Raw genomic sequence first — 25,600 nt, 5'->3', positions numbered from 1 at the left:
TTCACTACTGAGTTTTTATCCAAAGAAAACAGAAACACTAATTTAAAAGGATATATGCACTCCTAAGTTTATTGTAGCACTTAAAAATATAACCAAGGTATATAAGCAACCTAAGTGTCCATCAGCAGAGGAATTGATAAAGATGTGGTATACATACACAATGGAATATTCCTCAACCATAAATAGGAATAAAATCTTGCCATTTGTGGTGACAGGAATGGGCCTCCAGGGTATTATGCTAAGTGAAATAAGTCAGAGAGAAAGACAAATGCCATATGATTTCACTTTCATGTGGAATGCAAAAACAAAACAAAACAAAAAAAACAACCCCCAGTCAAACAAACAAAAAAAGCAGAAACAGATTCATGAAAAGAGAGAACTGGTCGTTGCTGGAAGGGGAAGGGAGTGGGGGCATGAGCAAAAAAAAAAAAGATGGTGAGATCGTCTATCACTAAGAAAACACAATACTATAGAGATGTTAAGTCTTCAAATTGAGCTAGCTATACAAAATGTAGTATCAATCAAAATTCCAAAATTTATTTATAGAACTTGATAATCTGATTCTAAAATTTATATAGATGATCAAAAGAATCAAAAATAATCTGGAGGGTTTGTTCAACCAGATACCAATATTTATTACAAAGGTATAATAACTGAGTTTAAGAGAAACAATGGATCAGAATATGGAGCCTATAACAAAATCCATGCATATATGAAACTTGCTTAAAAACAGAAACTTCGCTGCAGGTCATTTTGGAGGAAAAGGAGGATTAAAAGAAATGGTACTAGGAGAACTGAGTATTGATATGGAAATTAAAGTAGAATACTCTCATACCACACATACAAATCAATTCTGGATGAATCCAGGACTTAAGTGTAAAAAAGAAAAACCTTAAAACTTTTGGAAGAAAATATAGAAAATGCAGATTACCTACAAAGGATAAACAACAAGAGCTCTTCCATAAGCAAAAATATCAAAGGCACAATACATTTAAAAGGCTAAGGAGGCAAAATATCAACTGAGAATGATTCAATCACCTAATAAAACTCTCCTTCAACATAAGCGGTGAAAGATTTGTTTGGACAACGAAAGCCCTGCTTACCCTTGCAGGAAGTACTACAGCAAAAAAGAAAGTAAACCCAGAGGGAAGGAACAGAAAACAGCAAGCACGTCAATTCAACTCGTTAGCATATGTGTTCACTACAAGCTACTCAGAACAAAAATATATAGTTTTCCATTCTAAAAATTGATAAAATTCTCCAAAGTAAAGCAATAATAGGAAAGATGGGGCCTTAAGATGAACATTTAAATATGTTAAGGTCCTCATGATGTTCTGGGCAAGGATGGATATATTGAAAAATGTATACTTCATTTGAAAAAATTGGTACCTACGAATTTTAACATTTCAAGAGAAAACACCGAAGGAGCAGAAATTGCTTAGAAACATGAAATGTGTTTTTTGTAGAATGCTTTATTCCATGAAATGTAGACCTATTTGCTCAGTTATGTTTTAAATAACACCACCGGTTTATTTTGTACATTTCTTTCCTTTTTCCATGAGAAGGTGAAAAGGCCAGGTTTACTTAAAAAAAAGATCCTCACTAATACTGTCTTTTTTTGTAAAAACAAATTCAGTTTTGACAGTTTTAAAACTTACCTATAATATGAAGCCCTGTTTATTCCATACAAAAATTTAATGATAAAATGTTAGAGGCATTCCCTTTAAAGTCAAGAATAAGATTATCACTATTTGCAGGAATCCCGATCAATGTTGTAAGAGAAGAAAAATAAATTATATAGTTGACCCTTGAATAATACAGGGGTTTGGGGTGCTGATACCTGCCCCATCAAAAATCCATGTATAACTTTGCCTCCCTAAAAAGTTCACCACTAATATAGCCTAGGGTTGACTGGAAGCCTTACCAATAACATAAACAGTTGATTAACAGATTTTTTTTTTTAGATTTTTTTATGTTATATTATATACTGTATTCTTACAAGAAAGTAAGCTAGAGAAAAGAAAATATTTTTAAACAAATCACAAGAAAGAGAAAATACATTTGCAATGTTGTACCTCATTTATAAAAGAGCAAAAACTTCATATAAGTGGACCCAAGCGTTCAAACCTGTGCTGTTCAAGGATCAACTGTAGTTGAATAACCAGGGGTAAAGGGGCAAAACTTTCAGTATCTGCAGATATTATGCCTCCATGAAAAAAATCTAAGGGAATCTACAAACATTGGAATAAAGAGAGTTCAGCAAGACTATGAGATTTAAAAATTTACGCAAAAATTAATAGCGACAAATTAAGAGATCTTTGAAAATTAAAAAATCATGTTCATTGTAGCAAGAAAACTTAGAAGGCACCTAAGAATAAACATAGTAAAAGCTACATGAAAGTGTATAAAGAAAAGATAAAATGTTTTTGAAGTGCATAAAAGACCTGAATTAAGAGGTCAGGATCCTGTGTTTGAAGTAGGAAAGGTGAAAACCATAAAGGCATCAATTGATATTTATTCTATAAATGTCAACTCCTATCATACTCTGAACAGAGGAACCTTTCAAGGAATTTTACAAATTAATTCAAAATATCCCAACGACAAGTAAAATGACAAGAGTATAAAATCAGTGTTGATACAGAAGGACACAGGGCTCATCGATGAACTAGATATGAGGGGAGGAAGAATACAAGATAAAAGATGAACATAGTAACTTTACCCTCATGGGCTCAATAATTAAGAAGTACATACTTCATAAAGAAAATTTATAAATGCCAACTATTGCAAAACACAGTCCAACTGAGCAGCCTGCCTGTAAGCCCTGGGGTCTCTGCTCAGCCTGGCCACCTCAGTGCCACGCAGGGGAGATCTCGGGAAAAAGAGGTCAATGGCGTCTGCAGGATCATGACTCAAAGGCACACGAATGAGGGTCTGCACTTCACAGCCTGGCAGAGCCTCACCAGCCTAGCAAACTGAGATTTTCAAGACCCTGAAAGAGCCTTCCAAGGGAATTTTCTCTGAACTCTTTGCATTGTGTACTATCTCCCGGAAACTTCATTTTTTCCACTTCAAAACTGGTTGCGTGTTTGCCAATGAAAGTAGATTCAAGGACAGCCACAGGAGCAGAGGGAGATGATTTTTGTAGGAAGAATGAAGCAGGGCAGAAGGACCCAGAAGAGGACAATGGAAAAGCAAAGCTTCCGGGTCCTCCTGCACACATGCAGCACTTGGAAAAAAATGAGGAAAAACCAACAACTCCTCCTTTGTTCCCCCGCCCCCCAAAATGTAAATCAAGAGAGATCACAGGTGCATTAGTGAAAAGTTCTTCAAGTGATGTGCCTTCCTGTTGCCTTCCTGAGCCTCCTAGAAACACAGAAGGAGGAAGGAAGAAAGTGATTTGCCCTGGTTTGTAGAATTGAATATTCCTGTAAAGGTAATTGTGTGGCTCTTGATAATTCAGCAGTTTAGACTCATCACGACATTTCATCTTCAAGGGCTATTTCAATCCCTCAAATACATTTTTATTCTACCACTCACACATTCAAGGGTGAAAAGTGTGTCTCACTGTGTTAAATTAAATTACCTTTAAAACTTGCAGCTTTGCTTCAAGCTCTGCTCTTTTGAGAATCATTGTTCCATTAAGAGTCTCTATTCTGTTTTAAGAAAAAAAAGGGGTGGGGGACAGGAGCAGAATGAGTGATCCTTTCAAACAAGTACCATCCTTATGAAGTACTACACTCGGAGAGCAGACTATACTTTAAAAAGCAACATAAATGTTATAATCCCCACGGCACTTCAAGTATCTGGACCTAGGCCGAATCTTCTGACAATATGCAGGGAAATAACACAACACAACACAACACAACAAAACAAAACAAAACAAAACAAAAAAGACAAAACAAAACAAAAATCCCCTGGAGAGGGTGGTTGAAAGAAAAGATATTGGCTAACTTGTAAACTATAGCTTGTTTTGTAGACGCCACTACATGGCAATGACTATTGGTCTCTACTGGAATTTATCCTTATGGGCTCTGGCTGAATCACCTATTTTATTCAGTGAATGCTTCCCGGGCATCTACCATGTGCCAGACTTTAGACCCCGTGCTAAGCATGAGGGATCCAGCGATGAAAACAACATATAATAGGGATCTGCAAATAGTATAATCATCATGCCATTTCTTGGAAAAGGGAAAAAGTTCCTTCTTTCCTAGGATTCTAAGAAACTGTACCTCTGTAAATTGCCTTAATTTGTCAACTAGAACAAACAGAGCCAGAACCGCTGAGATAATAACCTTCGTATCATTCTCACATCTCAGAACCTTTTAAGTTTATAAACTTCAATCCCAGAATTATCAGTTTAAAGGTGTTCGTTTCTCCCTACACCAAATGTCTTTCTAAAAATAAAAAGATTTGTTCTATCCTGACTGATTTGATTTATTTTGTGGGCTCATGCTGACGCCTTTATTTTGACTAGTAAGTCGGCAATCTGAATAAGATAACAAATTTCTTGTGTGAGTCACACACCTAGGCATTTTTAAAATAATGGTTCAAATTCCTTCTGATAAGTAAGCTGTAAATATTATATTAAGGTGCAGAAATGTTTCAAGTCATGGTAAAACAATAGCATGAAATACCAAGACCTGTTTTTCTCTATTTCTAATAATATCATTCCCAAGATAATGAGATGATAATGCAAGCCAGGATTTTGTCTGCTTTCTCATGAGGGTGGTCTTGTCTCTGGGCACTAGTGAGGATCCCGTGAATCTGTTTCAAGAGGACTCCTACTGCCCATCTGACCCACCCAAGCAACAGATGTCTACGCGCAGAGCTACAGGCACACATAGGTTGTTCTCTTCAGTATTTAGACAGATGTCTCTTGCTTTCCTGATCTCCGGATCTCCATTTGTCTCCATCCATTATGCCTTAATTATATCCCTGCATTCTGCCCACTTCACCCGTTTGGAACGTAGCTTTCTGATGCTAACTGCCACCTTTTCCCTTTGGATTCTACATGGCTCCAGCCTCACAGATTCATTTCTCTGGAGGAAAGAGCCCACCCATCCTCTACCCTGAACTCACAAGATCCAGATCATCTACCATCAGGAGTCATCTTTTAAAACTACTCCCACGCACACCCAGAGCATCTCTGAAGTTTTAGACGAGGATCACTGAAGAGCATCCCGCAGATTTTCGATGGGCAGCTTGCAAGGAGCAACTGTGGGGCAGCTGAAGAGAATGGATGCTGGCATCCAGAGCAGGTGGTCACATCCTAGCCCAGTCACTTACTAGATAACTGATCTCCACTCTACCTAATTTAAGCTTCAGCCGCTTTCTCTATAAAGAAATAAAACAAACCTCACAAGGTGGCTGAGAAGAATGAAGGAGGTAATGCAAGACCCACCTTAGGCAGAATAAATCCTAAACTACGTGGCCCGACAAGACCCCCGTTCTCCTCCCTGCCTTCGTCTCTTACACTCTCCCTAATCTACCAACCACCCATGCCACTGGTTGTCTCTCTCTCTTGGACATGCCAAGCCCATTTTGAGAGTTCAGAGACCTCCCTCTTGGCCTGAAACGCTTTCAGCAGGAGTTCACATGACCATCCTTTCTCTTTCCTTAGGTCTCAGTTCAGATTTCCTCTCCTCAGATAAGATCCCTTTCAACACCTAAGCTACACAGCAGTCCTCTTATTCCTTATTTTACTTTCTTAACAGCGTGATCATAATTGAAATATCAAAATTACTTCTTCTGGAGGCTTTCCTTGTCCATCTCCTCCCACAATCAATAAAACAGTGCAAGAGTTTTTGCCCATGTCTCTCCTAAGCCTATCGCAAAGCTGGGAACATAGTATTTGCTCAATAAATATCATTTAAATGATTGAGCAAATTCCATCTTTCTACTAATTACTGAAGTCTTACTAGATTCTAAGGATGGTATGGTGGAGAAGTCAGTCAAATCTCTAGTTGAGGAGGCCACTCTCCTATTAGTAAATCCGGAATATTAGTAGGTGTGAATGTGTGTATTGCAGGGCAGAAAGGATTGAGCAGACTTTTTCCTTCCTTCCAAATGGGACACCAGAAAAGAAAAACAATGGGCTTGTGGTATCAGAATAAAAACTTCAGCCCTTCTGACCTTTCATTTGTTCTAACCACAAGATTGTATCAACCATGGAAATTGGACCAGTTCCTCTCTGACCAAAGAGAATGTGTGCCAGTTTCATTGAATCTGACATAAAAAAATAAATTTTCTAAATGCTATCCCTCCCACACAGACGTTTGAGCTATTGATGTCCTCTGACTTCAGATGTTGACAGTATGTTCAAATTTGAGGAAACCTTGAGAAACAAAAGGAACTGATAAAGAATGTCTGTACCCAGTCCCAAAGCTATGGTGCATGGCCTCCCTTCTTGTGATCCTGAACAAAAGCCTATTCATTCACTCAACAGGCATTATGAGAGACCGTAACATTCTTGAAGCCCCTACAGGAAGCAGATGTATAGTTACGTTAGCAGGTTTCCCGAAGATCTGATCAGGTCAACAACTTGTTTGTGGGTAAAGCCTTCTGTGTTCACGCCATTGATATTTGCAAGGACATCACCTGGGAGATGCCAAGAAAAGTAGTTGTTAGAACAGTTGCTTAAATAACCCCTCCTGACATCCAAAGAAAACAAAAGAAGCAAGCCCCAAACCCTAGCAACATGAAGGAGTGAAGATAATTCACAGCAGCAATCATATCCCAACGTTTGACATCATAAAATTGTTCTTGCTATTTAAATAATTCCTAACATGAGCAAAATTACAAATTACCAGTCTGCAGGCCAGCATAGTGTGCCGGGCTGTCCTCCTGGATTTTGCAAATCAGAGTGCACATCTCTGAGGAGCACGAGTTCTGGTTCTGGAGCCTGTAAGTCTGTAAAAATTAAAGTGATACATAATTACTATTCAAAAAAACTCAAAATCTATGTGTTAAAAAATAAAATGGTATTGATTACCTTAAGTGGTATAGTAGGTAAGTACCAAGAACAATTTGGAAAGGCTTTCTTGAATATGAACTGAATCAAAAATACCAAATTTGAAATTCCATAATGCAATCTGTAGCAAGCCCCATCCATTAAAAAATGAGGGGGGGGGGAATGGGCACCTGGGTGCCTCAGTTGGTTAAGCATCTGCCTTCGGCTTTGGTCCTGATCCCAGAATCCTAGGATCAAGCCCCATGGGGCTCCCTACTCCGCGGGGAGTGTGCTTCTGCCTCTCTTTCTGCCTGACACTCCCCCACGCCACTCATGATCACTCTGATTCAAGATTTTGTATGTTCAAGCCTAAAAGACCACCTGATGCTCTCATTATTATATATCTATTAATAAAAATCAGGTTTTGGGGAGCCTGGGTGGCTCTGTCATTAAGCGTCTGCCTTCGGCTCAAGGGCTCAGGTCATGATCCCAGAGTTCTAGGATCGACCCCCGCAAGGAGCCTGTTTCTCCCTCTGCCTGCCTCTCCCCCTGCTTGTGCTCACACTCTTTGTCTGTCAAATCAATAAATAAAAATCTTAAAAAAAGAAAAATCAGGTTTTTATTTCCCAATGGGATAAAACAATAGTAGCCAAAAGCAAAGAGAAAAATCTCTGTGTATTTCTCCCAAGCTAAAGCACTCATTACAGCAGCATATGGAACACTACACATCCAGGAAGGGAGATATGCCAACAATAATTACTTTAAATCAGAGCTCTGCAAATAATGACAATCTGCCCTGCATTTTTTCAAAAGTACTATAATTGACGCGATTACCTTCTTGTCTAAGTGCTTTCTGCTATGCCTGCCCTGAATACTCACCGGCTCATTAGCCCCCCAACCAGATTAGAAAAATTTATGCTTCATCTCTTGCCTCAGTTTGGCAAAAGCAGCTTGTTTTTGTTTTTGTTTTTGTGTCAAAGTGTACCAAGAACACGGCATAAATATTGCTAGATAAAGTGGCCCAATGACCTATAACAAACATATTTGCCTTTTTCACACATTTAAGTTATGAAGCCTCATTCCACTGAGAATCAAAATCAGCACCGGAGTGAAGTAATGTGATTCCTAAAATTAAACCACATTACAGCACCGCTTCCTTGTGGAGACGTTAATGACTGATGTTCGTTCCTTCTTATCGTACATACAGGCTCCAGAACCAGAAGTCAATCATATGCAAGCAACTCCTGGAAACTTGATTTTGTTAACATCTAAGGAATTTCTATTCTCTCTGCAAGGCATGTCGAATCCCCGTATCGTAAAGATAGAAGAGACCTTTTAAAGATCAGTTAATATACTTCCCATCTATGGCAGAGACCTCTTAAACAGCTTTTCTGCCAGGAAGTCTTCTTGCTAGAGCCTGGACACTTCCAGGAATGGAAAGGTGATCCGGTGCATGGGGTACATGGACCAAAGCTCTAAGAGTCACTCCTTTGGGAAACCACTGTTATAGCAATTCTTGTTAGCAGTGACATCTACCCTCCAGGTCCAGTGACCAAAGTGAGTAGAGGGAGGGCAGATGTGTTGATTACACAGTTGGCTTATATGTTTGCAACCAGTATAAAATGTGTGGGTTGGGGATGGAGAAGAAAAGGCAGAGCACCCAATGTTATGGGTAGAAATAATTTCGCTCTCTCTCACCTGGTCTTCTGGGTCCCATTTTTAGAAGCCAGTGACATAACAATCGCCTGCATTTCTTAGAGATACAAAAGTCACACTGCACTCCCTCAGGCCCAGTGACCTTCATGCAACGCCTGCCATTGGCTGATCTACTGGTACCGAGCACATTACTCAGTAATTTCTAAGATGTGTTATTTCATTGAAACTCCTAAAAACCCCACAAGGCAGCACTGAGAGAGTATGAACTTGATATGTGGAAATCTGATGTTTGTCTTGCTACCATACCATGCAATTCTCATTAGCAGTATAAACCTAGCACCCATGGAAATTCAAAGAGGAGATGGACTTGTTTCTTTTCCAACATGCCCTTCACTTGGGAGACCAGGACCCAAATACATGTTAATCGTGGGCACACAATAAGGGTACTTACGGCTCTATCTGGTCTTCCAAAGGTTCCCAGGGCATTTCCCCCATTTGGTGACAACTGCGAATCTGAGGAATGCTAAAGACTAGATTGGGGGCAGAGCTGGCAATGGAAAGCACACACTAAATGGGAATTGGCACAGGAGAGGGTCCCTGCTTCCCTGGCACCTGCTGCAATTCCGAAGTGAAATCATCAGCTCAGTGTGGACCTACAAAGGTTCAAGGTGCTGCAGCCTGCTGTCCACTATGGATAGTTTTGGCTCTTGCTTCCTGTAGAGTCAGCATTCGTGGTATGGGGGAGAAACATAGGGAAACAGTGACATATATCACAGAAGAATGAGAAAAAAAGGTCCCCATTTGTCACACTCAATAGGATATGTGAGTGGTCGTTGATCCTGTCTCCAGTAGCAACTGCTACACATCCTGTGGATAATTCTCATTTAAAAAGAAGCAGTCACAAAAAGCGCCATGTCTCTCCAATGGAAAAGGAGTGTTCTGTGTGAATGGGGAATAAGTGAGAGTACTATGCTTCTAAACCCTAAGAGAAGACTACACCAAATTTAAAATTACAGATTACAGATTACACCAAATTTAAAAGTAGAATAGTTCAGAAAGTAGGAAGTAGGGCACCTAGGTGGCTCAGTGTGTTAAGCCTCTGCCTTCAGCTCAGGTCTTGATCCCAGGGTCCTAGGCTCGAGCCCTGCATCGGGCTCTCTGCTCAGCGGGGAGCCTGCTTCCCCCTCTCTCTCTGCTTGCCTCTCTGCCTGCTTGTGATCTCTGTCAAATAAATAAATAAAATCTTTAAAAAAAAAAAAAGAAAGAAAAGAAAGTAGAAAGTGTCTTTCTTCCTCTTGCAGCCTTCTCCCTACTCATTCTGTTTCTTTATTCAGAAAGCATGTTTTACTTGGCTGTTTCCTGTTCCTCATCTTCAAATACACACCGACTTTTCAATTTGGGGGTTGATATTCAGTCACCAAAATTTTCTGAAAGCAGCATCAAAGCTAAGACCTAAAAGCTGATATGCAGTGTAAAAGTATGATTATGTGGGGCACCTTGGTGGCTCAGTGGGTTAAAGCCTCTGCCTTCAGCTCAGGTCATGATCTCAGGGTCCTGGGATCGAGCCCCGCATCGGGCTCTCTGCTCCATGGGGAGCCTGCTTCCTCCTCTCTCTCTCTGCCTGCCTTTCTGCCTACTTGTGATATCTCTCTCTGTGTGTCAAATAAATAAATAAAATAAAATAAAAAGTATGATTATGCAAAAGACATCTAACAGAAATGCAAAAGATGGAAGAAAAAAAATAATAATACTTAAGCTATTACTATTGCACTTAATTGGATTAGGCTTCATTTGACCTGATTCACCATCTGTACAAATATGGCCACGAAAGAGCAGACAGCAAATGAGAAAATGAAATTCTTAGGCTATTAGAAATAGAAACCTATAAAGACTCTTAGAAACATCCTAGAGCATGAGACAACATGCAAGTAAACCCAACTTTTCTAAAATGCTTCAAATAGTAACTGTAAGGTGTTGTCATTAAGAAAAAACTCCAGGGGCACATGGGTTGCTCAGTCGGTTAAGCCTCTGACTCTTGGTTTCAGCTTGGTCATGATCTCAGGGTTGTGAGATTGAGCCCCACATGGGGCTCCACACTCAGCATGGAGTCTGCTTGGGAGTCTCACTCCCTCTCCCTCTACCCTTCTTCCTGCTCACGCACACACACACTCTCTGTCTTTCTCTCTCTCAAAATAAATAAATTAAAAAAAAAAAAGAAAGAAAAAAGTCCAAATTTCTTCTGTATATCTGATATGAAAGTTTTAGTATTTCAAATGTAACAGGAGATAGATATGAATACATGCAGCCTCATACACACAAATTTACATGCTTTCAAGTATTTCTTGAATACAAAAGTATAGATTTAAAATCTCATATACAGTATAAAAATGATGATGCAAAACATATCTGAAATGCAAATATGTAAAAATACACATCCGGGGACACCTGGGTGGCTCAGTGGGTTAAGCCTCTGCTTTAAGCCTCAGGTCATGATCTCAGGGTCCTGGGATCGAGCCCCGTGCTGGGCTCTCTGCTCAGCAGGAAGCCTGCTTCCCCCTCTCTCTCTGCCTGCCTCTCTGCCTGCCTGTGGTCTCTCTCTCTCTCTCTGTGTCAAATAAATAAATAAAATCCTTTTTTAAAAAAATGCACATTTGTAAAGAGTCTTTCACTTTCTTATTTGAGACCTGGTGGATACCAAGCATTTCAGATCAGTAGACTTACAGGAAAACTAAAGCAACTGAGAACAAGGAGGTGAGCATGTCTCAGGGGTTTTATTTCAACTGCTTCGATGTTTTCTTTCCTTGATGATACCTAGCATCCTGAAAAACTACCCCAAACAAACCACAGCACATTAAATAAAAGTCACAGTGTTCATCACTCTCTAATCCTGACTTCACTATTTCCTCGCTAATATCAAACTACCAGAGCCACTTTCTTCATGAAAAGTCTGGAAAATTGAGTGGTGGCTGGGTGGCTCAGTTATTAAGCATCTGCCTTCAGCTCAGGTCATGATCCCAGGGTCCTGGGATCCAGCCCCTCATTGAGTTCCCTGCTCAGCGAGGGGCCTGCTTCTCCCTCTCCTACTCTCCCTGCTTGTGTTCCCTCTCTTGTTGTGTCTCTCTCTGTCAAATAAATAAATAAAATCTTAAAAAAAATAAAATCTGGAAAATAGAAAACTGCCCACCTGAATTTCAAATCCAAATGTTCCATTATCTTGTTTTTCCACGGTAATGAGCTTTCTGTAATAATAAAGTAGAAATACACATGAAGATCAAAGTTTCACACTTGGCACGTTCTTATCATGAAGTAACTGTCACAGTTGCAGATGGCTGACATTCAGGTAAACTGTAGTATGTAAGACTATGTGTGTGTGTGTGTGTGTGTGTGTGTGTGTGTGTGTGTGTGTGTTAGTGCATGCTGGTGGGAGACCAAAAAATACATGAATCTCTTTACCTTTGAGACCAGGAAAAGTCACCTAAAGAACTTGATCTCGTCAAAGCAAGCTGAAAAATATAACAAGCACACCGTTATCAAAAGGTCCTAAGACACATCTATAAAATATTCGAAATCACAAAGGAATTTGTTCTTTATCACCTTCCTTGGCCCAGATCTGAGAAATGGTTATGTAAGGGTAGTAATTTCCAATCTCTACTGGGAGAAAAGGAGAGCCGAGAAAGGGAACGTTCAAGCATTAAAAGGCTAAAAGAGGCTCAGATAATAATATACTGCGGCAAAAGAGTTCCTGTAATGTGGCAAAACTCTAAAGCTTCCAAAAGAATGTCATATCTAATCTGTATTTAAAATAGCCCCTGAAAAATTAACCAGCACAATTTATAATCACACGGAAATCCGAAGAAAACAACACCCATAGAATGGCATATAAAACCCAAATACTTGATACTTTTTTGAGATACTGATGAAATGACTGTATTTATTGTAAAAATTCAATATGTTACTGTTTTTAGAAGGCTATCATAATCTGTAAAGAACCAACACATATACAGAAATACAATTCAGGTGAAACCAGGGACTCAAAATCTCAACTCTGTTTTATGACTTACTTTTGCAATAGTATTGGAAAAGTGCAATGAGATTTCCAGCCAAGAAAGGAAGGGAGCCTCAGAATGCTATAAACAGTATGAATACTGGCCCCTTCACCCCCGCTGCATGCTTTGGAAAAAAATTATATACACATAAACTTCAAGGATATATTCTATCCTTGTAAGTAGGAAAAAATAAGCAAAAGGAAGCATCTTGTTTCTCAGGTGATTGCTGTGAGTCTGTGTGTGTTTTTATTTCATTTCTTTAGGAATTAACACAAGTTAATTAGCCATTTCTCAAGTCTTGGTCCAGGGGCCCAAAAATGTCAGCTTATGGTACTAGCTAAGCCATAGTGTTTCACTGTCACTGTGATAGGCTTGTCGTCTATCAGTGAATACATTACAAAATGTCAGAAGAGCAACACATTCTCCAAACAACTACAAATAAAACAAAAAGGGGATAAAAAATCAGGGAAAAAAAACACATAAAAGAAATTAATGCACAAACAAAATCCTTATTAAGGCATTTGTTAGGAGAGAAGCCTCTATCACTGCTAATGAGTTTGAATTACCAAGTACCAAATGCCAGCATTCTCACAAACTTTCTGAAATGGCTCAGTGTTCAGAATTTGCTTATTGATCAATAAAGCTACTATAAAGAAGAGCCGATCTTCCCTTGTTGATTCAGTGTAAATTAATTACAGTTTATAATTCCTTATCTTTTCAGTTCTAGGCCTCAAACCATGTATATCATTCTGAAGATGGCACTAGGTGGGCCCAGATCCAAAAAATCCTCTAAATTTGGTAAAAAGTATTTGTTTTCAATTTGTAAGGACTCAGTGTACAAGGCCTCCAACAATTTGTATGGTTTATTTCAGCCTGTTTGCCCTACACACACATGGGCAGGAACCACCCAGCTATGCAATGGGGTGCCTTCTTATGGAGGGGATGAACTTGACATTGGCCGGCATTCTCATCTCTCCGGAATACTGCACTCACATTGTCTTAATCTATTTTCATTATTTCTATCTGCCTGGCTTTTACCCTCATTTCCGATTTTAAGGTACTTAGGTAGGTGATACCTACTTACGTTATCTGTTATCGTAACTAGGGTTTCTATTCTAAAAATACTACTTTTGCTATCAATAGTCATCATATTATTCAGATATTCATATATCTGGATACACATGTATGTGTGTTTATGTGAGGGGTATGCTGAATCAAATACCTCCCTTCTATACATAATTATCGATATCCTTTGGGCCTCTTGGGGAATGTACTTATTTTACTTTCCACCCCAGTGCCTAGTGCGGGGCCTGGAATAGAGTGGAAACTTAAAAATAGCTAAATAGACAAACGGAAATAAACTACTAGACACCAACATAAGTAAATAAGTAGTGGTGAAAGATCAAATTCAGGAGGAATTTTTTTTTTTTTTTTTTTTTTTTTGGTGCGAATGAGAAGCAGACATTTCATTTTAAGTAGTGGATGGAGCTACAAAGTCTAGTGCTTTCTTCCCAGGGCGACCGAGAGGGTTTAATGAAACAGTGTTGCAAATGAGAATGAGCCTTTCTAATGTCAGGTGAGTATTGCCATTTGGAAGGCAGAAGGTAGTTCTGGGTGCCCCGTTTTCGCCTTCTTATAAAGGGAAATTTTTTTTAAAGATATCCACTGAGTTAAAATACTTTTCAATTTTGTCCTTCAGCAGATTTTAAATATTCACAAGAAAATCTCAAGGGCAATCATTAAAAATATAAAATTAAATTTAAAAAATCCAAAACATGTGGCAACATTAAAAATGAAAATCAAACCAAAAAAAAAGAACAAAAAAAGAAAAATCTCAATCCAAAAACAACAAGAACCATAGAGAAAGGACTAATAGAAAGCAAAGGAAGATAGTAATGCCTTAATACATAACTGCCAAACGAATAAATGATAGCAAGAATTAATGAGTTATTAAAATTTCCACTTTTTCCTCAGCAATTTAATTTTTTTTAATTTTTTTTAAAGATTTTATTTATTTATTTGACAGAGAAAGAGAGATCACAAGTAGGCAGAGAGTCAGGCAGAGAGTCAGGCAGAGAGAGAGGAGGAAGCAGGCTCCCTGCGGAGCAGAGAGCCCGATGCGATGCGGGGCTCGATCTCAGGACCCTGAGATCATGACCTGAGCCGAAGGCAGTGGCTTAATCCACTGAGCCACCCAGGCACCCCTCCTCAGCAATTTTAAATGCCCTTTTGCCAGACAAATAATCGTAGCATTGATGGTTGGAACCTCAAGATTCCATCTGATCCACCTGCAACCTTGTCTTCTAAATAAAAAAAACCACTCTATTTAAATTCAAATCTAAAATCTGTTAAGTCCAGAAGACAAATCCAAGACCTCCAGACAGAAGGAAACTGCCCCACCTTTCTCTTCCTAACCTTTCTAATTGTCTGACTGAAAATATTTGCCTAGTACAACGTGAGACGCATGGCAGAGACTCAGTTCCTGTGGACTGACTGATTTGGGTTATCAGTGACACACAAGAAAAATCAGACTAAGTCAAATTATAAATTAGTTTCTACTCTGGATAAGCGATGAACCTCTTTTAGGCACCTAATATTTAAATAAAAAAGAATTTAAATAAATTAGGAACCATCAAATTCTCTGACACGTGCCACATCTTGACACAAAGCCTCCTTGTCTTTGATCTGGGCTGTCAGACTCAGGCGATGTGGAAAGGAATGTTCTCAGGGTTCAACCTTGCTCACACACCAGACTACCTGCTAAAGTGGGAAGAAGTGTGCCTGCGGCCTTATGGAAGGTCTCAGCTTTGGAAGATGTTTTCCTGCAGCCCTTCTCCTAGAGTGCGCGGTGCGGCTCTGGGATCTAACCAGTGGAGGCCGTGCTCCCGAATGCCCTCGCAGCCAGAGCCATTTCTCAGGGTTGCTGTGATGACACCGAGACACACGAATGAGGCACCGGTGTGTGATGAACAGCATATGCTGGCAACAGCTGTCTTTTATTGCACATTATCTAATATGAGAAATCTAGGTTGGGCAATCTGGCAGGCCTGCAAATTACACATTCAATTACTGCCGTTGATTAGACAAAGCTCCTTAACCCCTCGCTGCCACTGATAAAAAGATGCCTGGGCGGGGTGGGGGGAGCTTATGATTCCTCTTGTTTTTAGTTAGATGCCTTAAAAGTTCAGGCATTAATATTCAAAATATAATTTTTGCCGCTGTGCAGTGATTCACAGTGCTCCTCTTCAGTAGGATGCCAAGACCAGATATTTCACCTGTCAGTTTGCAAAAGATAGGGGTTAGGGTTAGCCAAAGAGCGGCAGGCCGGGAGCAGCTCCAAGTTCAATCCTTTTAGCCACTTCTGCTGCTAAGTAACAGATTGTTACTTCCTGGTCCCCACTCAGTGTGCTCATTTCCTGAAAGTCCTGGGGGTGGGGAGAGGTTCCTTATCAACAGGGAAGGTGGTTTTTTTGTTTCCACTGTTTCAAAAGTCTACAAATTAGGTGCCCTGCTCACTTTCTAGTCCCTGCCTCCTTCTCACTGATGTCTTCCATGAATATAGCTTTTTTCCCTGTTCCCCTTTTAAGCCAGGAGCCTTGAGAGAGCAGGGTGCTGCAGACTATGCTAAGATACTTGCTTAATGGAGTGGACTTCAGTTTCCTAACTCGTAAGTGCCCGTAAGGAACCCAAAGATATGTCACAGCTTCCCGCAAAAGTCTCATTGTGGACTCATGAGCATCTTTTCTAAGAAAACCTGCGGGCTCTTGATTCCAGGTGTGTCACAATATTAGATTAGAGGACACTTTTCAAATTATTTTGGAGTGAAATTCATGGAGTTTTCTACCTGAAGTATCCATTGGATGCTTAAAATACTTTGTTGCAGTTAGGAACACTTGGGAGCTTTGGCTTCAGATGGGGCTGAAGCCAGAAATGAGGAGAAAGCTCCTGGAGGGTGGAGTCCACCCCAGAAATACACACTTAACAAAATTCTGTATCTGAGCTTTTAGGTGAAATCACCCTTCAGAAGCTGCGTTTGAGCAGTAATTCGAAAACCCCAACACTGGCAGGCAAAGGCAGCTTGTGGTACTACTGAGGCACATTCCAGTTTCTGGCCTGGTCCTCAGGCCCCTGGCTCTCGTGACAGCCTTTGGTGAACACTGCCTTCCTGATGCAACCTACTACCCTTGGACGACTGTCCCATCAGGCACAATCACTACGCCTTTGGCATCACCACATTTGTAAAGACTCTCCTTATTTCCTCTGGTCTCCTTCCCACTGTGTCTTCCATTGCAGGGATTTTTTTTTTTTTTTTCCCCTGAAACCATGTTCAGAAGTAGAAGCTGCACTGCGATGTCTATCACCTCCTATAAATACAGGTATGGAGATAATATGCACACACAGAAGTCTATTTTTAAGCAATTCTGAGTGTAAACACCCAAATGCTTCTGAAGATTCATCTGAAACTAGAGGCTCACCAGATAAAGCTTTGCAGAAACCAAAGCCAACAATAACGAGAAGTATGAATTGTTGACGTCAGCCTGAAAGTGTTGAAAATAACAGTGGGCAGAGAAACACCTGCGCCTGGGATTGCCTCACAGGGATCTTGTTGTCTGCAATTCAGCCGGTGCCAAATGGGTGATTATTGCCTAAAAACCACTTAAAAGAAATGAACATCCATTTGGAAAGTTCTGAAATGTTGGGATAAACTTGCATCGAGTCTCATTGATGATAATTGGGCAGAATCTTAAGTATTGTGTAGAAGAGGCGTGTTTTGCTTTCTTTTTTTTCTCACAGTAATTCTCACAGCAGGAAGAAAAACCTGTTTAAGTAGGGTTTACTATGGGAAAGAATACAAGAAAAGGGAGAAGAGAGGACCTAAAAAGAGGAGAACATCAGATAAATTCATCGGTGTGGGAATGTGTGCATGTATATGTTCACTTGTACGTGTTATATATGTATGCACAGTGAGTGTGTTTCATCTGCCTCAATCCCCCTCATTATCTCCTTCCGATAAGCTCCTCCTGCTTGCCCTCTCTTAGTCCACGCGTCTTCACCCCTGCTTAAAACCAGATGTGACTCCTCCAACTTCACTGCCTTTCACACCCAAGTTTCTGGGTCTCCTCTCCATCCACTTCTTCTTCCACCAGTTACTGCAAAAGTCGCATCCCTACCCACTTACCGACACACCATGTTTCTAAAGTGAGGTTCCTAAAACCCTCTTCTGCTCAAACACACCCAGTGGCTCTCTGTGCTGGTCAAAGGACTACTTCATCAGGGGAAGTGTTCAAGTGTTTCAAAAAGCAGCCCAGCTCTGAGGTCTCCCCTCCCCTCCCACAGACACTGACTGGGTCCTCTGGACACAGTAATGTGCTGTTACCTCAAGGTGCCCTGAAGGCCCCCAGATCTGTGCCTGGGCATTAATTATTGCCTTGTTCTGGAATACCTTTCAATCACTGGAATATGTATCCTTCAAGGTTATCTTAAAAGGCGTGTCCTTGGATTTGAGCATTTATGTTGTATAATGCCAATTGGTTCTGCCTACTGAATTTTTAACCCTACAAGACCAGGAAACGTGTTCTTCTCATCTCTGTACCTCCTACACTGCTCTATATCTGAAACTATATATATATGTATATATATCTATATCTCTATATCTTGGTGCTTCCCACAGCTGCTTTATTTTTAGGCAAGTAGTAAATTGATAGAAATGTTCATCATTTGATTAAGCTTAATGTCATAAAAGCACTTGGAATTTAAAAAGATCAAAAATCCATGCCATGGCAAATTATGCCTATATCTTCATTGTGAAAAATAATGAGGAATCAGCTATATACATCACTGAGAAAAGATCATGACTCTCCCTCTATGCCCTAACTCTCTAATCCTGAAATTAGGAGGCTTAAGAGGAGCCCGTGATGCACAGTAGGATTTGAGGGCAAAACTTCATGCTTTAAAGCAATTCTAATTCTAAATTCAGATATGTCCTTGCAGCATGATAACAAGTTACATAACCAAAACCTGAAGAGGTTAAAATATTGTTTGAAAAACTGGAAATTATAGAATGAAAGAAACGAACTCAACTGGACATAGTTTTTTCTAAATAAGTTTTCATCTCTAGGGAAATACCTTGCAATAAAAATGAAAAACGATAGCATAATTACTGAGCACATACTACACATCAGTCATGTGTTAAGCACTGCACACTTCCTCACTTAAGCCACGGAAGAACTCCTTGGGGTGGTTCTATTGTTATCAGCATTATAGAAAAAAAGAAAACTAAATCTTAGAGGGGCAAATGACTTGCCCAAGGTCCCACAGCTAGGAAGTGACTGAGCTGGTATTCAACCAGCCATTCACACATCCAATAAAAGCCTTAATTCCCAATAACATTAGGAAAGTGTCTGTGCCCCAGCACTGAAAATAATGTAGTCAACTTTGTCCTGAAGGAAATTTGTCCTGAAGGAAAAGTACTCTCCTTGGATTGGAAATAACTATCAAGGAGTGCACCTGGGAGGGAAGGAATCAATGAGACACATCCAGGGGGAAAAGATCAATAATTCTCAAACTGGCCATGTCTATATGCACTAAGTAAGTTCGATGTACTCAACGATTTTCATTTTACCTCAATACCTCTTCACACGAGAAAAACAATCTCCTTTCAAATTTTTGCCTGGAAAAAAATGTTTTATTATGGTCTTAAATCTTTTGGACTAGTCCATGAGCTCTGTGGGCTCCCTGTCTCCTTCCTCACCTATACTCTTAGTGACTACTTCCAAAGCCTCTAAAATACAATTTCGGTGTGAAGCCAGACAAATATATCAATTCTGCGCTCAAGAGAACATGAACACTTAGAAAATACAAAACAGTAATCATACCTGCTTTCTTCCCCGAGGCAAAGTAGCCACAGTGTCTGCCAGCATTTGAATCCTTCTATTATCATCCATTCGCAAGCTTCCCTTGAGCTGGGGGTAAGAGCTAAACACTGGACCAGCACAGTAGTCCGCCAAATTGCCATTGCTGCCCTGTTGTGTGAGCCTTTGTAAAGACATTGTGAATAAAGATTACTCCAGCTCGCACATGGTTGAGTGGCCTTGCAGGACAGGGGAAACTAAAAGTCTAATTCTCTGACAAGCAGTCAAAAGTAGCAAAGCAGAAAGAGCCCATGTGACTTCTGTGGTTTTAGGTACTTGTTACACAAACCCTATCTTGCAGTTCACTCCCATTTCTCAACGTTTTTTTTTTCTTTAAGCTCCTGGAAGAAACTAGTTTTACCATTAAAAAACAGCAACTTATTTTTTTCTCTTTCAAACAGCCAGAACTCTCATGCTTTTATGTTCTATGGCAAGTTGTGTTCAAAACACCATCTGCCTTTTTTTTTTAAAGGAAGAAAGAAAAATTTCCCCAAGTTCTGCCATGTGTTACCCACACTTTCTCCTACTCACTATGGCAGTGCAGTGTCAAAGTCAGGATATGCAGACACTGAGTTTTGTGGATAGAAGCAAGAAGGACAGGGTCCAGTCATAATGTCTCTCGTGGAGTCCTTGTAATGTACTTTCCCCGAAGTACACCCTAGCTCATTAATGTTCATCAAAAAGACATTATATCTGCCACTTGGGCTGTAACCATTCAGAATTCTTCTGGTTGCCCTTCTACTAGTTTGTCCTAACTAAAATGATCCATCATCTTTATAAGGAACAATGAGAGGGGAAGACCAGCACACTCAGAGCTCAAAGTTGGCCCTATCTTAGACAGCACTTTGTAGCAGCATCAGCATGTGGTCCTGGGGGAAGAATGGAAAGGACAGGAAGATACCAGGCAAACCGTGATGGCACAAGAATGTTGTCTATTGGTCCCTGAAGGCTCAGATGGGCCAAGGGCACCATCATGAAGTACACAAGATCACAGATACTTTTTCCAGTGGGGGATTGGGACATGCAGTTTTGAGAGGACTGGTTTCAGAGGAAGAGCAAGGGATGTAAGTAGAGGAAAGAATCAAAACAAAAATCAAAAAAGAGAAGTTTTACATACTACAAAAAGTCAACTGTGATTTTCAAAATAATTTTGAAGGTCAAAAGTAGAATGTAAAAGAGTAGAAAGTTGTGAACTAAAATGGAAGTCAGGGTGAATTCAGCTCAAGCAGAACCTGCCAACTGTAAATGGTAAAGTCTTCTGAGTTAACAGTGCTTCAAGAGATAGAGCTACTTCAGGAATTTTTAAAACCTGATCACAGCATAATTCACTGTAATTGGAAGTGGATTATGACATGAACAAAATGATGTCTCTAAAAACACAAAAATATCTAAATCAAAGATTATAAATGTGTTTGCCTTCAGGGACCAGGTGAGTAAAATATTATAATGTAAATGTATAAAATGAAAGAGAGTGGTAGAGACTTTGACAACTAAATAATATGTCAATTATGAAAACATTTAGTATGTGTGTGTATGAGAGAGAAAGAGAGAGACAGAGATTTTAAAACATCTCTAGGCTGTGAGGTACAGGACTTAAATCAACACTGTTAATTGAGGACAGCAGTCCACCTGTTCCCTAGGGATTTATGAAGTTAGGTAAATATTTTAGCATTTCAAAATGCCAAGTGGAGATTAAACATTTGCCTGATATAAGACCACATATCTGACAATCAAGTGTCATAAATTAATGCTGAAATTGTATCAATTTAGTATGTTATAATGATCTTAAGCTAATATAAATTACAGAAGTATATTATTAAATTAAGAAATTGGAAAATGAATTTTTTTTTACTTAATTCATGAAATGTGGTTTTGTGTTTTTTTTAAGATTTTTTATTTCTTTATTTGACAGACAGATCACAAGTAGGCAGAGAGGCAGGCGAGGGGTGGGGGCAGTGGGGGAAAGCAGGGTCCCTGCTGAGCAGAGAACCTGATGTGGGGCTTGATCCCAGGACACTGAGATCATGACCTGAGCCAAAGGCAGAGGCTTTAACCCACTGAGCCACCCAGGTGCCCCTGAAATGTGTTTAAGGAGTAACATTTTTCAAATCATGAGATCCATGGCTATACAACCAGAGACAAAAGCAGATCTGACATTCAACTAGTACATACCAGTATGGTCACATTTGTTAATTGTAAATTTAGACCGGATATATTTTGAGTGGCCAGTTCCCTGTTCTGATTGTTAAAGTCCTGTGTCATAGCTGTTATTAAATATTTTGATTAACATCCCGTGTCCTTTATGATAAAATGTGGGGAAACACTAAACTTTTTATACAAATACGACTTCAAGCCTCAAACACTAGACTCACAAATGTGTTCTACTATTTACAACTTCTTTTTTCTATAGAATTTACCTCAGGACAATTACACTATTCTGAACTCTCTTCCTCTTCATCCTCCCCTTTATATTATAAAGGTGATTCTAAAAGTGAATCAGATAAAGCTATCTACCTACTCAAAAGATTTCAGAAATGCCTCAGTGTTCATAAAATAAAATAAAACTTTTAAAAATTGCAGTTCTATCTAACTTCATTCTCTGAAATGTCATATTACTTTTTCTTAGATCTTTCTCTGAGACATAGCATATTATACTTAAATTATACTTTGAAAGCAAGGGCCATTTTCTATCTTTAAATTTATATTCATGTCCTATGTATAGAAAGTGTTGAAGAAATGTTTGGGGTTTTGGTGGTGGTTGTTGTTTTTAAAGATTTTATTTATTTATTTGAGAGAGAAAGTGAGAGAGAGAAAGAGAGAGAGAGCAAGCCCGTGAATGGGGGCAGAGGAAGAAGGAGAAGCAGACTCCCCTGCTGAGCAAGGTGCCTGATGCAGGGCTAGAAATATTTGTTACTAAAAAGAAAAGGACAGGGAAGTAGATATTTAACAAAATGAATTAAACAATATTCTTGTAAGGCATCAAAGAAGAAAAACTAAACTAGCAGAAAATGTTTATATTACACACCCATATTCCAAAGTGCCACAATCTTCTGTAAGGAGTAATCTGAGAGATGTGTAAAGAAACTCTTCTAAAATATGTTTCTCATCTATTCAGAAAGCTAACATCCCATTATTGGCAGGGCAGGCATTCTTATTTGAGGCATTTTGTTCATAAATAGGCAAATACTCTTGGAATGAATCAATCTTTAGTACAAATTAGATGAATCCTTAGGAGCTGGAACATGGGGATGTTGTACTAGAGCAGGTGAGAAGGGTATGACAAAAGTACAGAACACAGAAAGGCAGAGGGTCTAGAAGACAAACTTGGCCCACTCTGTAACCTCCATCAGACTCACAGACAGTTATAGGAAGGTTGACAACAGGGGTTTCAGTGTCTAACCGCTCAAACCCTGGCTCTACTATTCAACAGTACTGTGACCTGGTAAAAGTCACTTAATCTTTCTGCTTTGGCCTGAATTGTGTCCCTCTACAGTCATGTATGGAAGCTCCAAACCCCAAGGTGACTATATTTGGAGATAGGACCTATAATTAAGGAAGTAATTAAAATTAAATAAAATCATAGCATGGAGTCGTGACCCCATAGGATTAATGTCTTTCTAAGAAGAAACATCAGAGAGCTAGTGCTTGCTAGCTTGCTCTCTGTCTCTTTGCCATGTTGAGGACTTAGAGAGGGGGTAGTTTTCTGCAAGCCACAAAGAGGGCTCTCACAAGGAATTCAGGTACTTTGACTTCCCAGCTATAATAAATCCTAGTAACTATAATAAATTTCAGTTGTTTAAGCTGCCCAGTCTGTGGTATTGGTCCAAGCTGACTAATATGCTCTCTAAACCTCAGTTTTTACATATCTAAAATAAAAATATGTAGGAATAAACAGATCAAATAGTCCAAGCATAGCACTTGATACAAAGTATTACTACTGAGTTTTAAGTAATAAGAATTCAAAGGAAAAACTTCAGAGGAAATTGCTTGAATTCTCTACAGAATTATTTACTACCAAATGCTCATATATGCAGCAAGAATGCCCTCATCCATCTGAGAGCAGTCTAGAGGCTAGAATACATGTGAAAATCCTCACCGCCATGTACCAGGAAGATTATGCTTGCAAAGCATTGCAGAGCCAATGTCTGAAATTTCTAGATTACCATTAGCCCACCTCTTCATTAGTGTAGATATGGGAGAGAAGTAAGTTGTTCAAAAAATAAGAATTCCTCTGTGTCCTTCAGATTTGAAGTTGTTGAGTTTGTGGCTTTATTTTGGCCCTTTGCCTTTATTTGCACAGAAGGCCTTTATTGGGTTCCTGGAATACCATAGGGTTTTGTTTCATTTAGGTTTTTCATTTTGCTTATTTGTTTTATTTTATAATTTTGTCTTTCTTTGTACAGGAAGCCCATATTTAGTTACATGGACTGACAAAAGAGACAGGATGAAGTCCTCCAGACAATATTTTATTCTTTTATGTTTGAATTTATAGAAAGTAGATTTAGTTTGGTAAGGTTACTCTCATATCTGAGAGCCAACCACCAGTGACAACTGTTTTTTTGTTGTTGTTGTTTTTAAGATTTTATTTATCTATTTGACAGAGAGAGAGAGAGATCACAAGTAGGCAGAGCAGCAGGCAAAGAAGAAGGGGCGGGGGGGGGGGGGAAGCAGGCTTCCCGCTGAGCAGAGAGCCCGATGCGGGGCTCCATCCCAGGACCCGGAGATCATGACCTGAGCCGAAGGCAGAGGCTTAACCCACTAAACCACTCAGGTGCCCCCAGTGACAACTGTTTTGTCCTATTTCTCACCTTATTTGAATTACCGAACTGGGTAGATGGGGCTCTCTATCTTCCCCAAACACTCAGTGTGGGTCACTGGGATTCTGAGAGCATTCCTGAAAGAAGAGGAGCCTTTTTCAGAAAAGGGTAAATTATAATCAGGCCTAGTTCTGAAAAATAGCAAACTCAGGAAAGGGAAATAACAGAAAAAGAGGTCATGAAGTCCCTGTATGGGAAATCTTAATGTGGGTACAAACCAAATATTAGCTTAGAGTTGTGACATAAAACCACACATACACATGCGTACAACTTTAAATTTAATATAAATAATAGCTAACACTAGATCATATCCATTATGGTTTTTTTTAAAGATTTTATTTATTTATTTGACAGACAGAGATCACAAGTGGGCAGAGAGGCAGGCAGAGAGAGAGAGAAGCAGGTTCCCTGCTGAGCAGAGAACCTGATGCGGGGCTCGATCCCAGGCCCCTGGGATCATGACCTGAGCTGAAGGCAGAGGCTTAACCCACTGAGCCACCCAGGCACCTCATATCTATTATGTTTTACTACAAGTGCAAGGAAACAATTTTCTGATCTTTTAAAGCTTAATCCAATCAAATCATGAAGCTATGGGTAGATTATAGTATCAGCCAAGAGATTTAGCTACTGAATTCATCTGGGGCCTTAAACAGATTATCTAGATCAGTGTTTCATGAATCCACTCAGTAAGATAATTTTAAGCCTTCTTTTAAGTGTAAAAGTACATGATCTTGATACATTCATTTTGTGTATTTATCACATAGAAAAATCATTAACTGCATTTAAATTTTTTTCTTTTTTCTTTTTCTTTCTTTCTTTTTTTTTTTTTTTTTACCTTAACCTCTTCAGATTTAGGGCGAGTCATCTGAGTGTAGTGAAACATTCCAAAGATCGATCTCTGGGAGGTTCCATGTTAAAGCTATAAAGTTATACATGAGCCACTTGGAGATGATAAGTATGTGTGTAGGGGTTTTAGGGCATCCTTGCAGATGTGTCAATGTTATCTATACAAAATGCTCTGTAGGTAAAGAAGACAAGTCTCTAAGAGACAGTCTCTACCATAATTTTAAGAGTGTACTCCTCCAAATATAAGCAGATCCTTTGTGTAACCTGAAGAAAAGAAGAAAGTAGATGTGACAGCTTCTGAGATTTCCAGCCCTGACCTTAACCACAGTAGTTCTGCTTTTATTTGCTTTAGACTGTGTTCCTCTTATACCACAT

General features: G+C 39.5%; 1 protein-coding gene across 1 annotated transcript in view; it reads right to left on the bottom strand.

Moving 5' to 3' along the window:
* Window positions 1-19,701, bottom strand: part of CYTIP (cytohesin 1 interacting protein) — a 32,353-nt gene extending 12,652 nt beyond the window's left edge. The window contains exons 1-6 of the mRNA XM_080799656.1: window positions 19,527-19,701; window positions 12,059-12,108; window positions 11,790-11,844; window positions 6,807-6,909; window positions 6,504-6,597; window positions 3,584-3,653 (exon numbers count right to left, since the gene is read on the bottom strand). Of these exons, the coding sequence (XP_080655782.1) occupies window positions 3,584-3,653; window positions 6,504-6,597; window positions 6,807-6,909; window positions 11,790-11,844; window positions 12,059-12,108; window positions 19,527-19,700 (546 nt within the window). The 5' untranslated portion in view covers window position 19,701. The remainder of the gene's footprint in view (window positions 1-3,583; window positions 3,654-6,503; window positions 6,598-6,806; window positions 6,910-11,789; window positions 11,845-12,058; window positions 12,109-19,526) is intronic.
* Window positions 19,702-25,600: the final 5,899 nt, after the last annotated feature.

Source organism: Martes martes (genome assembly GCF_963455335.1).
Source record: "Martes martes genome assembly, chromosome: 3".
Classification (NCBI taxonomy): domain Eukaryota; kingdom Metazoa; phylum Chordata; class Mammalia; order Carnivora; family Mustelidae; genus Martes; species Martes martes.
Note: the sequence above shows the minus strand (reverse complement) of the source record. Positions and strands in the feature narration are given on the sequence as shown.